The sequence below is a fragment of the Dermacentor variabilis genome, chromosome 5, assembly GCF_050947875.1.
Source record: "Dermacentor variabilis isolate Ectoservices chromosome 5, ASM5094787v1, whole genome shotgun sequence".
Lineage (NCBI taxonomy): Eukaryota > Metazoa > Arthropoda > Arachnida > Ixodida > Ixodidae > Dermacentor > Dermacentor variabilis.
Window position 1 is genome coordinate 79,095,829 of NC_134572.1, and position 19,189 is coordinate 79,115,017.

At 43.1% G+C, this 19,189-nt stretch overlaps 1 protein-coding gene across 1 annotated transcript; it reads right to left on the reverse strand.

Annotated features, from left to right (window-relative positions):
- Positions 1–1,686: 1,686 nt before the first annotated feature.
- LOC142583587 (acetylcholinesterase-like) lies at positions 1,687–5,295 on the reverse strand. The gene is made up of 2 exons (XM_075694077.1): positions 3,696–5,295; positions 1,687–2,195 (listed from the first exon to the last, which is right to left on the reverse strand). Exons 1-2 carry the CDS (start codon positions 5,144–5,146, stop codon positions 2,054–2,056), a joined length of 1,593 nt encoding a protein of 530 aa, XP_075550192.1. The 5' UTR covers positions 5,147–5,295; the 3' UTR covers positions 1,687–2,053.
- Positions 5,296–19,189: the final 13,894 nt, after the last annotated feature.

Below are 19,189 nucleotides of genomic sequence, written 5' to 3' on the forward strand. Positions count from 1 at the left end.
AACATGCGCGTTGTAAATGCTGAGAATTGTCAAAATTTTCAATCATATTGTCACGTATGAAGGCGCTGACGAAAAGCTATATACAAGTATATTTACAAGGGAATACGCCGCACTTGTCCAAGAGGCAACAGCCCGCACTAGCCTCCAATCGTCGTCGTCGTCTTCTCACTGCTCGCCTCTTCGTCGTTGGAACTACTGTTGCGTAGCATTACCCCCGGCGGCAAGATGTCGCTTGAGTGTTGGGCAGACGGGCAAACTGCTGGTCGATACGTCGGCTTTTAGCGAGTTCCAGGCGGCGGCACTCTTTTATAACTGCATTCACCGTCGCCACGTTGTTGAAAACGAGCAAGTTGAAGGCGTCATCGGCAATACCTTTGAGGATGTGGGAAACTTTGTCGGACTCAGTCATATGAGCGTCAACATTGCGGCACAGAGCCAAGACGTCATAAATGTGCGTGACCTAGGTCTCCGTTGACGTCTGCACACGGCTGGATAACGCCTTCTGCGCGGCAAGTTGGTGACCGTATGGGTTGCCGAATAAGCCTCGGAGCTTCTGCTTAAGCGAATCCCAACTGGTGAGCTCTTCTTCGTGAGTCCGAAACCAAACTCGAGGTGTGCCACCGAGGTTAAAGACTACGTTGGCGAGCATCATAGCAGGGTCCCTCCGGTTATTGCGGCTGACGTGTTCGTACAGGCTGATCCAGTCCTCGACGTCTTCCCCATCTTTGCCCGAGAATACGCCAGGATCACGAGGAGCGGGGAGAGTGATGTACGTCGTCAAAATGGCAGCCGGTGTCGGAGGCGGCTGACTCGAGTTGTCGCCGGGAGCCATGAAGGAAGGCCCGACGTACGGTCCACTGCGAAACTCCGTGACGAGGTACAGGGAACGTCCACCTCCACCAGATATGTTATGTAGGAAGACGCAGAGGAAAAGTTATATACAAGTATGTTTACAAGGGAATACGCCGCACTCGTCCAAGAGGCAACAGCCCGCGCTAGCCGTCGTCGTCGTCGTCGCCGTCTTCTCATTGCTCGCCTCTTCGTCATTGGAAATACTGTTCCGTAGCAATATAAAGGAAGTATTAAAGTTCTACTTGGACATTATAAAGTGGCCAAGGGAGGAAAACTGTGAAACTTCCCGCAGCCATAGATATCGTAAACTACGAATAGCTGTTACAATGCAGGCCGCACTGATGCACTGATACCAATGCAGTTTTTGTCATGCATGCTTCGCCGACGTCGCGGCTGTGCAATTTTCTGCAGCCTGAGCTTTAAGAGGGGTCGATCCCAGCTTCAATACTAGTTGCGGTCTATCATTTTCTGCGTACATTTATATATTATTGAATCATTGTGGTTGCGTCGTGATAGTGAGCACTTCTTGTCACGGACAGGACACGGCCGGTAAATATTGGCTTGAAATGGGACATTAAATGTATACGTTCTAAATATTGTCGGTAGTCAAATTGTTGTAGAATTGTTGTATAGCCTGCTATTCATAACCTCCGTCTACAGAGGTTATGGATAGCAACTCACTCCATCAATTTATTTCACGTTGCCTAGTGGGCCTTCGACTCAGCAAATGAAGCTTCGTTACATTGTTGTTGTTGTTGTTGCTGCTGCTGCTGCTGGTGCTGCTGCTATTCAGTCGACACAATGACCAGTAGAAAGACTCGAACATTTGGCCAATCAGTGAGGCAGATATTTATTGTTTTGTAACAGGTGTGATTCATAAGTTCCAAGTGACAGGGAGTGGCTTTATGCTCGTACGCTAAGACCGAGTCCTTTAATCACTGTCAAATTCAGAATTCCCGAATGTATTCGTGCTATTTAAAGCATTGTCACTGCAACACAAGCGAAGGAATGAAAAGGCGTAGCCTCCCATTTTGTTCCTTTCTCTCTCTTTGTGTAAGCGTTGTAAATTGTTCTGCTCCAAATCAATCAGCTAAAGAAATGTCTGACATCATCTGAAATCATCATAGTTTTTTTTTCCCTTTTATATAACCAAACGTATTGACCTTGCATTGGCATGGACCACCTGGTAAACATATTGGCGTCACAGAAGCGTCCTCCACAGATCGCAGCTAGTTGCAACAAAATTTTTTGCCATGGTGTAATTTCCAGGTTGGAGCCAAATGAAGTCTCCATGCTGCAGCGAGAACTCCGGCCATTCCGTTCCATCAGGCAAAACAGGTACCCTGTGGTAGACGAAGATTCATGAACAAGAAAGCCATATGTAAGCTCGTGGTAAATAGGAAATAATACATTCGATTTGCATTCAAGAGGTAATAGAGACTCGACACCTATGCCAAGCATAAAAGCTCTCAGAAGAAATCGTTGCTTGAAAGCAAATTTTTCCCTGTCACGTTACGTATACTGTTACTTTTATTGATCTGATAAGACTTTCCTCTGAGCATGGCTCCAGCTACTCATCGTATCATGAAGAGGAAGTGTTATACACTCGTATAGGTTTAATAATGAATGCATCTATCCTCCCGAGACCCGAAGACAACTCATGGAACTAATCACTTTTGAAGTGAGTTCTTGTTATTGACTGGTATTTTACGAGCATACGAAGCCCATTTCTGTTTCCTTTAAAAGTCACATTGAAGTGCTAGAAGCAGCATCACCATGTAGGTGAACAAAGTAACCGCTTGCTCATGTTAGCTATATGCTAAAAACCACCTTCCTTTGCCTAAACAAAGAGACGAAGATGTAACATAGTGTGGTGGGTTAGTATGCCCATGCTGCATCCCGAATTTTTCCTGTCGTCTAGGGGTACCAGAAATGCACTTCAAGGTGTTTTTCTTTAGGTCCCACTTTCTCGAACGCGGAAGGCTAGAATGTTGCGGCGTGTGAAAAATGCCAGCGAACTTCCACTTTCTCACTAAGCCACTTCCGAGATCTCAAAGAATGTCTTACGTGATTGCTTCCGACTTATTTTTTTAAATAACTGAATACAATGCCCATTATAATGTTCAATGACTCTCAAGAAGATATGAAGTACTCATGGGGCACAAAGAGATTGTATGTGCATTTTTGCAGGATTTTTTGGCTGGAGACATAAAATGAAACAATCGAAAACAATCCAGACACTACGGGTGTGCTCAGCCTGCAATCACTTACTATGTAGAACCGAGTTCATCTTTCCAAATTACTTTCCTAAATAATCATGGCGGCGCGCAGACCTGCCTTCGAGTTTTTAAGAGAAATACCGAACCTTTTTTATACCAATACATACATATATTAGAACGTATTTCATCTTTTCAATGACGTTTTCGTTAAGAATGGAAGCATTCAATGCACTGTATGGTTCAGACAAACCTGGGAGATACCTTGCTCCTAGTATAAACGCTGAAAAAAACTTGAATTTATGTTTCTTTTTCGGCCCTTTGACATTCTAACTGTACCTCTGGAAATACATCACTTACGTTCACTGGCGTTGCGGCATTCTGGTATATTTTAATACATATATATCGCTACGGCATAGTACCTTGTGCTGCTCCGGTACTTCTCTCATTGTGTGGCTACCACACAAGGAAACAACAATGTACCATACAAAGTGCGTTTGCTACCACAGTCAAACATGTTGAGGAGCATAAAGTTTTGACTGAGTAGCCACTCTCGTTTAAATACCCAAGACAACGATGTCCAGTAAGTCCGAGCACCAGACAAAGAACCCTTCTTTGCACACTTACCCAGTTCGTGCGAATGACGCCAGACTCTTCATTACGTATAGGCTATATTCTCGGTCTTCGTCCGTGTAGTTTGCTGGATCCAGGAAAGGAATGCCGAATACGAACTGCACTTCCTGCAGGTGCGTTGCGCCAAACCACTCTGGCAACTGTGACTTTCTGGACCGGTGCGCAAAAACCGCTGCGTACACCTTCCTGCCTTTAGCGGAGTATTTCTCGGCAAAGAGCCTTGTTGGACAGCTGAAAAAACAGTCACCCATTAGCCCTGCCACCATCTGTCTCAGTGCAGTCTTGTTATCAGCAGGAATAGCTTTCATATAGTCCGTGGCTACGGCGCGGAAGCTGTCTTTGGAAAAAGTTCGCATAAGGCTGTCGACAGACGCTTCCAGCAAATCCCCACCGACAGTACTCAAGTCGTCCTTAACGACTTCGTCATCTCGCAGAACAAGAAATACAAAAGGTCCCTCGTTGGCCGTAACGCTTACCATTGCGTCGACAGTGCTAAAATATTCGTTCTCGATGGCGACTGATGGAAGGAACGGGAGGAACTCAGTCTCCAGCGTTGGCGTAAATATTAATTGCGTGGCCGTACAAATTTCTTCCGCTTCTCTGCGCCTAAGACACTCGAGTGCTTGGATGGTATTAGTCGCCAGCTCGAAGGAGCCACAGCCTACGGCTTTAGAGAGAACGTTACCTTTAGCGATGCTCTGGGCCACAGTGTCGACGCAACTGTCGTGGCTAATGGCGGTGCTCATCAGGAAAACTCGATGAAAGAGACTGCGACTGTGAGGCGACAGAACGTGAGCATGAGTCATTTTGGCGCCGGAGCTTTCACCAAACAAAGTCACCGCATGCGGATCTCCACCGAATGCACGTATGTTTCGGCGGACCCATTGCAAGACAAACAGCTGGTCCCACAGACCCAAGTTACCAGGTGCTTCAGTATGATTTGCGTCCAAGAAACCGAACACTGACAGGCGAAAGTTGCAAGAAACTACGACAACGTCATTTAGGGCTGCCAAGGCAGAGCCGTTATACCTACTTTCGTATGCCGAGCCTGCTGTAAACATCCCTCCAAGAAACCACATCAGAACGGGCAGTTTCAACCTTTCCGAAGCCAGCGGTGTCCAGACGTTCAGATAGAGACAGTCTTCGGAGAGCTTCGTTGGAATGTCAAACATTTTCGGATACGGAGGCTGCATGCAGGAGTTCTTAGCGCCTGTTGCATCGTAGACTCCGTCCCGCGGTGAAAGGGGTTGTGGTTTCTGGAACCGCAGTTCTTCGACGGGTGGTTTAGCGTATGGAATTCCCAAGAACACTTGAATGTCTTTTCCGAGTATCGTTTGGGACAGGCCACGAAGCAAACCATCTGCTGTCGAGACGACTACACTACTAGTGGCGTAGGATGATGACAGAACGAGCGCCGTGAAGAGTATGTTCGTGTAGATGGCCATTTGGCCCTTCCTGAAGCAACTCCTGCAAGGACCAAAGCAGGCGTAAGAGCGTAACAACAGGGTTCGGTGTTCCGGGATTTTTGAGATGACTGACCGCCACTCCGAGCAGTGCCGCCGAATACATAATTATTTCATCAATATTAAACTATCCTGCATTCTGCGTTTAAAAGTGTTCACAAATACTCTACAGACGCCTCCATAAACGCATCCTTCATACTAACGCTTGCGGCGGCTACTGTAAAGTACTAGTCAAGCACGCTACCCTCATTTTCAGTTGGGTTCACTTGAATCGTTTATTAATTTTCCTAAAGAGCGCGTACATGCCTTCTAATAATAACAGACACATTTACCAGAATAGAAAGTCGCGTCTACAATTTTGAGAATGTTTCTAAGTTGCGATATACCAAACGTTACCCCCACAACCGCATTCTTCCCTTCTGCCTCCCTACCACACGAAATTCTTTTTATTTTATTTTTTATTTGAAGGGAGTGACAGCACATCAAGTTCAGATTCCAAATCACTTGTTCCAACTTGTAACGTTCATTCTGCGGTCCTGGCGAGGAATAGAAAGTCGAGAAAGTTGCACATGGACTTTAAGTGCCATTTAGTGAAATATTTAACCACTTCGTGTTTTTTTCACATTAGGATAAGGAGGACGGTGGCAACCCTTAGCCCACGTACAGCTGCTGTACGGCGTGAATTTAATGACTTGTCAAATGCGGAACGTATCAAATACACCATTTCCACATCGACTTTCGCGCTTATTCTTGTTGTTCTTCATGCCGGGTGTGCTATTTTTATAGTAATTATCAATTACCGGTGTGGAAACCACCTAGGTACTTTACGGTATAAATTCTTTTCTGATACTTTATTTTATATTTATTATAATTTTTTTAGAAAATGAAGGACGTTATGGTCAACTTACATTCTGCAAATGGGTGTGGACTCTCCTCGTCTTCGACGGTGCAAGAACCTACCAGAGCGCTGCAGCGTTTTTGGTAATCGAGCGGCTTGTGTCGCAGGATCTATCCCGACCGTACGTGCATTTTTCTGTTTATGATTTCTGGATTTCGTTTTATCTCTGCAACTGTTTGTTCCTCCAAACAACCGATAAGAACGCCACTCGAGAACGGCCAACGTTAACCTCGTCCTCTTTCGTTTGACCCCTCTTCGGCCTCCTTCGTCGTTTCTGCCGATATGAAATCTGGGCATATTTTGCCCCGTATCAATGCATGATATGAAAACGAAATGCCTACGATTGCTTTACTGTTCCCGGTAAGCATACGTCGCCTTGAAGAAGACAAGTCCATTTGTCGAAACGTTGGCTCCTGCTTTCACCTTGTTCACGTTTTGCTCATCGTCTTGAATTTCTATCTCCCGCATTCCCTGCGATTTCCTCGCATGATCAAGCCACATACGTGCTCCATGTGCTTCGCAGCCAAGAGATCTCAAACCCAGCAGGCGACGCTGGTGCATAACACACTTTGTTTATAAAGTATCTGTGATTTTAGGTGCCAAAATAACGATATAATTATCAGAAACGCCATAGCGGGGGACTCGGGATTAATTTTGAAAATCTGGACTTCAGTAACGTGCACCCAATCCGAAGTGCAAGGGTGCTGTTGAATTTCACTACAATCAAAATGCAGCCGCCGCTGCCGAGATTCCATCCTGAAACCTGTGCTTAGCAGCATAATGCCAAAGCCACTAAGCAACCACAGTAGGTCAACACACCTCGTACGTAAATGCTAGCCACGAGTATTTGTGTAAGATTTTGCACAATTTTAGTGGAACATGTGTTTAGTGCTTCCCTTTCTGAGAACAATTACATTAGGTGCATCGCGGCAGATATAAATATAAGTATAATAAAATATGTGCACATTTATTGTTAGGTTTATCGCAACGATAAATATACAAAATATTTAATGTGAACTTGCGGGTGCTACTCTTTTTGTCTAGCTGTTCCTTCAAGTTGCAACGCGAGCGCCGATGAAGAGAGGCATTCAGAATGATATATTGCGCAAAACGCCAGCAGGTACTAATTAAGATGTTGCTAGTTACTGCTACCAGAATATGCTCAGGTGCAGCAAGTAGTCGATTTTCTCATGACGCGCTTTAGAAGGGAAAGAGAAGGACAATCTACTTAAATTTTTTCTTGTCTGGAGCCGATGCCATGTGGCGATTTTCAGCATGCGATTAGATTCAGCGGGCAGATGTCCGAGCTAAACGACCTTAGTATGATTCCGAATTTTATAGAAGTGTAGCATGTGTATCTATCACCACCAAGCAGATTTCGTCGCTTGCTGCTCCTATTATTGGGTGGAACTGTCGTGGCTTCAGTTTTCAAATGCGCGCCACACAAACTGGACGTGAAGTTATCGACTGCACCTTAACCTCGCCCCCGAGGGCTCCGCAGTAGCTGCGCGTGTGTGAGCTGAGAGAAGATGAGAAAGGAGGACCAAATTTTTTTACCTGATGTGACGCCACATTGTTCTTCCGTTTTTGTTCTTTGAAATGGCTACTCTGGAACTCGGACGGCATGGCTCTCGTCTAGTTCACGCGCGCATCGCATGCATGATTGTGTTGTGGCTCGCTTTGTGTTTTTTGCAGATGTATAGAAGCATTAAGTTGCGAACATTACACTGGGCCAGGGCTTGATGACATTTGTTGCCCATTTGCCGGTGCTACTGCGACAGCATTTGGAACAAAGGTGAGTGTCGTGCGATTACCCGTTCTGTTGCAGACACTTGTAAAAACAACTGGTTGCGCATTCGAGCTGCGGTTGAGGTAATCTCGAAATTCGAAGGAGCAAGAAATGATTGTTGCAGGTCTCGCAGTGATCGCAGGATGATTGATTCGTTCGTGCCTTCATCGATTACTACTGCAGTTCCTATACGTTGCACCATTGTAAACGGAACGGCGGAAGCTTCCATGCGCCAGCAATGCATGCACTCAACTAATGTGAATACCGTCCTGTGATATTTATCTCGAACGTATGTCTTTCTTTCTGCATCTCTATGGGATGACTACGCTACGCACCTCTTATTTACCCAAGCAACACACATGCCACATATGCAATAATCTCGTATGATCATATGAGAACACATATGTTTCATATGTATTCTCATATGATCATACGAGATTATTGGATTTGTGGCATACGTGTCATATGAGATTTTTTATAGCAATGGCTGCATTTAATGACCTTACTCACTTCCTGCGCTGACCACGGTAAGGGCGTCAGTGGCTTTTATTTGTTGCAGTGAGATAACGAAAGCGTATTTCCTTCACTTAGAGCTTCTTAGCAGTTCTTTTGTGAGCCGTGGAGTTCAACGATACAATGTGTACGTTGTGAGTGAGCTGGTAAACGAACCCACTGTACTGCTGCTGCAGCTTTTACGGGAACTTTCAAAATTAAACTTATATGAGTGTGTGAATCGGCTCACCTTCCTTTCTACACACGTCCGTTGTTTTCGTTCATAGATCATGTGCATAGCATTTCAACTGTGATCGTCGTGGTAAAAACAACAAGCAGGTATATGACACAAATACTGTGTCTGCTTTGCTTGCTGTCTGTGCTGTTTTTAGAATATCAACCAACTGCATACACTCGTGCTGTTTAGAGCTAAAACATTTTTTTCTTGTTGCAAGAGGAGCATTTGCTTCTAATTGTGGCAGTGACGTTGTGAACTGTCCTCGTCCCAGATAGCTGGCTGTGTGCATAAGTTTGTCTAATTTGTTTTACTGTGCTGCTGTCTTTATAGCTTATGCTTATTTCTTCTGCCTACACCTTATATTTGTTGTGTTTATTATGATCTGACCTGGTCTCTGCTTTGCTGAATACGAATGGACACAAGTACAGGTTGCTGTTGGTTTACCGAGTCCGAACCTAGTATGTATATCCATTTGCCAACTGCATCCTGCTGCTTCTAATGCAGGTACTGGTCCTCTAAAGGTGGATTTCATTATTAGTGGTTTGAGTCATATGTGACACCAGATAATTATTGTTCTAGAAAGGTGGCAAAGCTTGTCCACAGAGTTAAGGTATGAAGATGCTTGACTACTTGAATGTTTACTATTTCTATGTTCTAACTGTTCACTAAATATTACGCGAATTTAATATTGCAGTCGCAAAATGCATATAATAGAAGAGGAATCCAGAAAATTTGCTTCCAGATGTCTTGAGACAATAAATTTTAGAGAAATAATTATATTATTAGCTGCCAACAACTGTTATCAGCTATAGCCCATTTTTCTATACAGCCAGTACTGATTCATTGCCTGTTGCCATCACATACAAACAAAACATTTAGTCCGTGACTCACCTGATTTGTCTTGCTCATAAAGTACAACTTTCTCGACTTTGGCAGCCTAGGTGCCTCAAGGTAGACCACGAGGGTTTATTCGCCAGTCGCCTGCTTCTAAGATCATGTGCTATGTAATGTCTGTGGTTGAGGTAATAGTTCGCATCTGCCATCATGACTCTGAGTGCAGCTGCATAGCACTTCTAGGAGTATGTTTCCTACATAAGCGAAACTTTCCAAGAAAATTGGCATTGGAACTATTGCCGCTGCATCTCATTTGGTAGAGCATCGCAAGCGCAAGGCAGAAAACGTGGGTTCAGCTCTGTTGTCTCTTAATGCAAAGCAGTATAATGATCTATCTTTGGATTGCTTCGTACAACTGGCCGCGTAGCCTCAATAATAATTAGTGACGTGCCTGATGGCGACTCTTGAGCCCGGGTCTCTAGCGCAGCAGCCCAATTCCTTACCCATTAAGCTACAGATGCATGCATAGATCGCCAGATCAATCTCACTGGTTCTCTAGTAGCAGATAATGATTTCCGGTGTTATGTGACACTCACAGACAAAGCAACAGCGCGAAAAGACGAAGGACAAGAAGGGGAACACACACCAGCGCTGGTGTGCGTTCCCCTTGTCGTCCTTCGGCTTTTCGTGCTGATCCCCTGTAGAGTATGTGCCGAATAACCCAAGCCGCCACGGGTTGCAGTTTATTCTCACAGAGTTTGGGATTCGCCCGTTTCAGCTCAGATGCAACAAAAAGCAGCTGTCGTGTCTGCTTCGGTGATGTGTTGTGCGTGCAAATGTTTTGGTTTCTCTATGTTGACGTATTGTGCTTTCTACTTCGTGTGCTGTTAGGCATTACGTCAATCACAGACGTGCCGATAAAACCAGTTGTACAGCCGCCCTGATTTTTAATAATATAGCGCGAGCGTCGACTGAACTGCTGGTGAGCGCCTTATAACGGCGATAAGCGTGCAACAAGGCGAGAGTTCGCGCACGAGCCTTGTTGCCTTGTTGCACTCGCCTTGTTGCACGCTCTTGTTGCACGCTTATCGCCGTTATAAGGCGCTCACCAGCAGTTCAGTCGACGCTCGCGCTATATTATTAAAAATCAGGGCGGCTGTATGCAAGTGCGTGATAGTGACGTGTAGCTCCTTCTCCCTCATTCTCTTTTGCATACAGCAGTTGGTGTTCCAGTTTAGCACCGTGCACATGTGTGGCACATTTCCTTGCTCCTATTCTGCTCATTTGTCATGTGTTGTACATAGTGGGAAAGCCAGTCAACCACGTCATGGTTGTTAGTGCCGCTGACTACAGTGCAATCTCGCTGTCTTGACACGCCATAACAGGTGACATATGGGTGTGAGGTAGCACGTTGCAGACCCTTGCCATCAGGCATAGCCAAGGCTGTAAGCGTGATTTATGCCAGTAATAAAGATTCACGAAAGGGGCTTGGTCAATGGCCAAGCAGAGTGAACACGAGCACCAACTATCGTCTTTCACATCCTTTGATGGCGCCTGTCTTTGTCGCTACATAGTAATTCATTAGTAAACAGTTCGCTAAGCTATTCACAACTGAGAACTCGATCGAGCATTGAAAAACGCGACTATAGGAGCCTGTGTTTCTTCTGTTTAAATCGCAGTTTTGAGGTGTCAAACAAAGCATAACACAAATTATACACTGGGCGTCGCAACCCTGTAATGTGCACAGTGAGTGCCTATTCGCTTCTTTTGAGGATGCTGGAGATTTCTGGCTGGGTTGCCTTAATATGTTAGCTCAGAGCATTTTCCTTCCAAGGCATTCAAACAGGTGCCATAGAGCTTGTTTGTTAAGGCCGCCATAGATGTGTCCTTACTGTTAAGGTTACGTCTTACGATAACTGAATGTTCTTGTGGCTATGATGTGAGGCTTCATGACACCACTTTGTGCTCAATTCTGAATTATTGTTGGCATGCTTTTTCACAAATGGTTTTAGTAACATGACTGCACAGGCTACGCAAAATGAGGCGCAGCATGTGCTTCACCTCCGGTGTGTTCATGATCACCGATGGTATCACAGTGATTCAGACCAAGTATCACAAAGAATGAATGTTGCCTCTCGTTCTTACAGGCAGCTGTGTTTCCGCTAAATCTGCTTTTAATGTGCCCATTGACCTCGTCGCTCAATTAGTGCTTGCCTGTTTTCGTTACACTGCAACCCACTAAAAATATGAAATCTTAAAATGTGATGCCTCCCCTCTCTTGCCTTGTATTTTTGACCTTTCATTCTGCTGCAATTTAGGTTGACCGGAAACTAACTGAGAAAAAAAAATATAGGCATGTGTGAGTTGGGATAACTGTTCCTTGTGACCGAACTTGAGGTCTTTGCCTAAAGGAAAGAGGTTTTAGAGTGCCAGACCCTTTTTCATGATCTCGTGACTATCAGACCTGATAGACAGTAACACAAGTTGCACAACACGGAGCATCCTTCTCTAGGGGAACTGTTTTTACAAGAAGTATGCTATGCAGCGCCAATTGTGCTATGAGCAGGCACAACTGTGGATACGAATTATAGCCTGTACTTTAGAATCATTTCACATCCGTTTGTGAACTTTCCAAGCCACTTCACAACTGCAAGCTGAATCTGATGTAAGCTGTCTCAGGGTGATGACCCACATACTGGTGAACACTAAGGATGCATCCTGTGACTAAAGTTTGAGCATTTTGAGCCCACCATTTGTAAACGCTTTTTATGTGCACTGAGTATGAGACATTCCTCCACGCTTCTTGATGTGATTTTCAGTGATCCTAGAAGCAACACTTATTGAGTGGCCTTATGCTAATTTTTCATATTGTCACTAAGGTCCTGTAGTCACGATTACTTTTGTGCTGAGTCTAAATCGCTTCTTTTTGCCCTAATATTATGTATAAATGGGCATTGTGCCGTCTGAAAAGTGAAATGCGTACAAATATTTCTGTATTTCACTATATAAATCTTTATAGAATCAGAAATTTTTCAAGAGTGAAGTTGTTACTCAAAAGAAACTATCACTAAGTAGTGACCAGTTTCTTTTGTTTTGTAAGTAATGCAGATTGCATAAATTTGATATTGCTTACTAACTCACTTATCTAGCTCTTCAATAGAATAAAGATATGCATTCACATATGTTTTCAAACAATACTTTTCTGTGGAGCCATGTTTGTGGTAATGCAACGCAAGATAAGTGCTATGTTGCATGACTCCTTGGTAAAATTGTTAAATTATAGTGAGTTGTGACCAATTTTAATGTTTGGCAGCGCTTTATGAGGTTCCTGTTGGTTCATGGAAGCTCTGGTCAGTAGGTTCCTTTTTCTTCTCATGTGAAGATACTCCACGAAATTTTTTTATGAAGTTCTCTTTAAAAGCCTAGCATCCAGCATGGCACAAGCATGTGAGTTGAGAGCAAGTGTGCATGATACAGGATAGTTTATTTCTGCCTGCCCTCTTTATTTTATGACTGGATCCCTTGTTACGAAGGTAGCAATGAACAGATCCACAGCTTCCTGCTTACAGGAAAGTAGGAGGTGGCTGCCTCGGCGATGATGATGATACTTCCATATTTTTTTTGTGAAAGACAATGTGAGCTACTGTTCTTGCAAGCATTCCGCAAATGCGGCTTGATTTTCAGCACCCAACTTTTTACGTCTAAAAAAACGCAGAAAAAAATGCCCTGTATTCCTTTTTTTACCTTTTAGCAAGTTTATTATATATCCGAGTATTAACATAAAGATGAGGTTAAAAAAAGCAATCATCATCAACAATAAACACTGTTTGAACGGCGGAAAAGATGTGAATCAGATAATTTTATTTTTGCAACTGCTGTTTGAACATAGGAGTCTAAGCAAATGGTGATGTAGGAACACTGTAAAGACTGAATAACGTGGACGACTGCCTCTGGAACAGAACATTTGTGGACATTGAGCGAGCAACTTTTTCCAGGCTTTTTCCCCACCTGAGCAATACTAAGAGCACTGATGCACCATAAGTAACTTTCCTGCTGCCTTATCATGGGCTTTCTATAGTCAACGTCCGCTAATTCTACCCTCGCAGGACTGACAAAATTGATCTACTGGTCCGGTGGGTGGAATTAAACAAGATGCAAAAACATGCCGAACCACGGCTGATTCATTTGGCAGTATGTGCTAGAGTAACAAGCCTCTGAAACGAACGCGCACTAACTTTCTATTTGTCCAAAGTATAAAACTAAAGTAGAAAGGACTTAAGAGGAAGCTTTAGCTCGGGCCCAACTCCGACGCGGCCTATTCAAATACATGTAAAACGCAAAACCGTTTTTATGAGATAACCCCTGGACTGATTTTGATGAAATGCGTTGCATTTGAAAGAGAAAGTTAAATTCTAGTGACTGTTGGAAGCGGAATTTCGATTTAGGGCTTGAATTTTCTTAAAACGATTTTCAAATATTTGACCGTTTGAAGAAAATAGAAGCACGAAGTTTACAAATTGATAGCTATGCATCAAGAACTGATATCGCGGTTCTGTAAACGGCATCCATTAGATAATTCAAAGCGGACAAATTCAATATGTCATTTTACATCTTACATGAATTTTTTACGTTGGTTACAACGGTTTTACAAAAGTTGTATTTGCCTATGATTAAATTTTTTTTATATTCATGTGTAACATATCAATTTTGTCCGCTATGGATGTACTTTTAGATGCAATTCACAGAATTGTATTATAATCTTTAGTGGTTGAGTTACAGAGTTGTAAACTTGATAGGTTCGTTTTTTGAAAATTTTTGATTTTCGCCAATTTTGAATAAAAGATTGACGACCTAACTCAAAAATTCGAAACCAACAGTCACAAGATTTTAAGTTTTTGTTGTAAATGCAACAAACCTCGTCAAATTTGGTGCAGTGGTTGCCGAGAAAAACGAATTCTCCTTTTACATGTATTTAGATAGGAGCACTCGAGCTAAAGCTTCTTCTTAACACGCGGAACCAAAGTAGTAACCTAACATGTACCTGATTTTTTTTAATGGCAGCCGATTCTTTAAATGTCAACTTCGCCGCAATACAGCCACAATATGCGGTAAAGCATGTAAATGCCGCAAACGTGGTTTTAGTTTCACACTCGATTGCACGACGTGGGCACTTTTCGGCTCAATTTCCTTCAAGAACAAAAGGTGTCTGTTAGAATCAGGTAACTATCACAATTAGACAATGTGACCTACCGTTACTGCCTGATAATCTTCCTAGGGTGGGTCAAATGCAGGCGTTTCTGACAGGAGATGGCGTTTGTTTAACGCATTCACTGTCCCCTAAGATCTACCGAGAGAGACGTTGCCACTAAAAGGAGTCGTTGTTGGGGTCTGGCGAATGGCCATTTTAGGATGGGCGCCTGCCGGGGCCTTTGGCGACGATGGAATTAACCGAAAAATTAATTTACCCGGAGTATTAATGGAAGCATACAATACACACTTTTCTGTTCAATAAGGAGCTGCCATTTCAATACGTAGTTTTCTTCCATTATTATGGCAATGGTGCTAAATTTAGAATTTGTTCAAATCATCCATTGTTCACATTAAAAGGACAAGTTACAAAGTGGGCATACTTTGACACTTGGCGCATTTGCACACATAAATGTAGGACATAACAGCTGTCCAGTTAACGTAAGTTGGCTGTATTATGTGCATAGCATGTGGCTGATCTTTTTAGAATGTGGTCATTCGGTAAAATAAAGCTGCATTTGTTTCGAACAAATTGCTGAACTACTGCTTGTGTGTTTTCCTGTGCTCTCTGTTCTGATCGCGCTTTTGAAAGCGCAATGAGTTACTACAGACTGAAAGTTGGCGTGCGATGGGACTCCTACTTGGAAGGTGAGGGTAATGCTCTACGTTTCCTTTGAAGTGGCTGTAGAAAAGTTTGGAATGCAGACTCATATTGTGCTGAATGCAAAGAAGTGCCTGAGAAGCATTGTGCTACTAAGGTCGCGGGTTCGCTCCTGGCCGTGGTGGTCACATTCCCATGGGGGCGGAATATAAAAACGCTTGTGTACTGTGGAGTAGGTGCACACTAAAAAACTTCAGGCGAACATAGTTAAGCGGAGCCCGCAACTATTCAACTGAATTAATATTAATTTACATGTTGTAAAGGAGTCGAAAGAAATTTTATTTAGTGAAGCTGATTTTGACACGCATTGGAATCGCTCAACGCACACGCAGCTTTCAGTGGCATGGTGTGGTCTTAAACGCTGTCGTGTGCAACCAGATTAATTTTAAAAAATTAAGTACAAAAGTTCAGTCTCAGTGCTTCTTTACATGTAAGCACAAGAGACACTTGTCTTTAAAGGCATCACCTAAATCCTGTGTAAATGTTCATTTATGAATGTCATATGGCCCTGCATCTAAGACAGTTATAGGGTGTTAAGACAACAGGCAGCCACAAGATTTTTGTTTGTGCACTGTTCCTACAGAAACAATATAAGGCAACAACAACATAGTTGATCCTAGTGAAGAATTCATTCAAGACCTTTGTGAATTTGGCAGCTTTATTAATACTAGAGGATATGAAGGGCAAGCATATTGAAATTAATGCCCAACCTCATCAGCGTTGCATCACTTATTTCAAATAATTTTTATTTTGTCATTTAGCCAATGTAGAAGTTCTCAAAACCTGCTATGGTAAGTGTTTGTTTGCATTCGAATGCAGCATATTCTATCTTTAGCGAATTAGGTCTCTCTTTATTTATATAGAGCTAAGTAGATCAAAGTAGATGCAGTCGAAATGCAAGTGAACGAGTATTTGGAGTGGGAATTCCTGGGTGATGTTGCTTAGAAGGTAGTTGTGAGCTTAATGCACATAGCACCTATAGCATATAAAAACCAGCACTTTTTGAATTTTTACATACCGCAGACATTCAGCAGGACTTCAGCTGAAGCTGGTCGTGATCTACTATAATTACAACCATATGGCCATTGTCATTACATTTTTTATGTTCCTACAATTTATTCCCGCTGTGTACAATCAAAATCTCTTCCAAGGACAACAAAAACTGTATGATTGGAAATTACAGACTTCTCCATCTGCGGAGGCGGCTGGCCGATTGCTACATGAGGTGCTTTGTGAGCTGGCATTGATGTTTAAACCTCAACTGCTTTCTTTGCAAGCATCCGAAGTGGACTTCGGTATACACTCTTACCGCAAAAGGAACTATAATGACTGTTGCCTGTGAAATATGGCACATACCCATGGTGATGGATTGCTGGAATGTATTCTCCATAAATAAAACATCAAGTAGCTTGATATGCCCACTAACTTGACAGTACATAATACTTATATGTAACAAAAATAAATGCCAAAGTAACTAAAAAACGAACAGGTCTACTTATGACTGAGCGTCAAGCGGAAAGTTAGGCGTATTTGTGTTAACTCTATGAAAAAAACGCGCCTATGATGTCATCCTCCCAGTAGCAACACTATGATTGTGCACAAGCTAACATTAACATTACTCTTTAGGCACACCCCAAGCTGCTCACACCATTATTTACAAGATTCGAAGGCCAGCATGTAAAAGGGGCAGTGTGTCAAGATTTCTCTTTTGCTGAATACCTTCATCAGAAAAGAAGAAAGTTATTCTGTTCCATACCCTCACATGAAACACTTAACAATACTGTTACAAACAATTCTCGCACATTACATGCACCAGCAAGGCGATGAAGACAATTGAAGAAGCACTCATTTCTTATTTCCGTTGCAACACAAACTTACACTTGCTCATTTGAAAGTGCAAGTGCCGAATTTGACATTGTAGAATACTTAATGGTGCCGTGTACTGTTATGAGGAACTGCGAAATATTTGTAATACAGTACGGAAAGGAGGGATTCACTGTTGGTGTCTACAGAATTTGGCCAGTCAGAAGGGTAAGGCTAAATACAAAAAAACCTACAGGCTCATTATGCAACGCTTTTGGCAAACTATTCGAAATGACAATGTATGCAAGTCCTCAATGACCCGGAAAAGAAATAAAGAAATTTCTTGAAGTAATGAAAACGAAATGTTGCAACAATTCAGAAATGAATCCTTTGTACTTTCTAGTGACATACGGATAAAGACAGTCGGTAAGCACAATTACATTCGACACATACTTCTGGATCTTGACTTGAACTGATGGCACTGCTGAAGGGTAGATACCACACTCACACTTCCGAGAGGCCTCACTAACAATACTGACTTGGAAGGAAAACCTTGCAAATACTTTTTCAGGAGTTCAAGAATCTAACGGGTGAGTAGTTTAGCGTGACTAGGGCAAATCTAATCAATTTCACAAATACCACAATTCCATAAAACTGACGCACTGCATTGATTTTCAGCTGACAACTATTTTTGCTAAAAGCCTCTGCACGTTAACACAACGTCAGATGGCTTAAATCTAGGTGGCATGCAATTGAAAAATATAGCGGCGAATGTAACACTGAAATCTGCTCTCTTGTGAACATAATCGAAAACTAAATTTGAAAAGGTTTAATCGAGAGGAAAACTTTCACGGCCATAAGGGTGATGCCCATCGCGAGTCGTAAGCAAAAAAGAAAGCCAGGCTGCAAAAGACAATAAGGCATCAAATAAGATAATCTACACAATGATTAGACACTTAATTCGTCCATATTTGAAGCAGATCGTTAGTGGATATCAAGAAATGTGCTGTAGATAACAACGAAACATATGGTAACTGAATGACTGACGGAAGTAAGGCTCACATGATAAGTTTTTCTCTATCTACACCCATAATGCAGCACTCACGCAATTAAATCGCCTGTTATGCGCAGCAGCCACACTCGATTGAAGTCGCCATCGCAGCGACGTGCCATTTCTTATTTCAGGACCATGAAAAGTAAGCTATTCACCTAAGTACAGTGGCGGTTTACCTGTCGGCAAGCCATTAATTTCCATATGGCGAAAGCGAATGTCCCTGAGTACAATCCCATGACTGCACAAGTCAAACTGCGCTCGCATATATATCGCACACGTTTGTGCCCTTTGGACACGCACAGAATTGCGCGCAGAGCGGCCCGCAGTCGACAACCCACGGAGGAAGGAAAAAACTTAGGACAGGCCCTACCCCTTCCGCACGCTAAGAGAAAAGTGTGGAGGAAGTGACGTATGGTTTCTTCATTTCTTTTTCTTCTTTTTTTTTCTTTCTTTTGCTGTAGCGGCCATGTTCTCGGGCCACAATGGCGGCTTTATTATGGTTGTGCTCGCTCACACGTGTTGCTCCGTAGGTTTCGCACCGTGTTTTGTTGCGTTGTGTTATCTGGACCGTGCTCTTCCTGATGTTTTTGTGGTCAGGTGGGATAGGAGGAACTAAAACTCGCGAAATGAACGCGCATGCAACGCTGTACGCAATGTACCGCGCCACGGCAATGGCAACGCAAGAAGGAATATCTGCGCGAAATTTTGCCCCCTTCGGCGGAATCATGCTAACGTGCCATCGCAGGCCGAAACCGATGCGTTTCAGAATCTGTACAATGAACGCCTTGCAGGTCAGTGATAACTGCTTCTGACAGGCCACGGTGCATTTGCAACAAGTAGAACGTACGTTATTCAGGAATGCATAATCCTGGTTTTATAGCTTCGTGTTCAGCATCAACTTGTGTATATATTTAAGCAAATGTTACTCAATTGTTGCTCGTCTCTCGCAGCACTTGCGACAGCACGAGCTCTTTTAAGCAGAGCGCGTTCGATGGTTATACGCACCTGC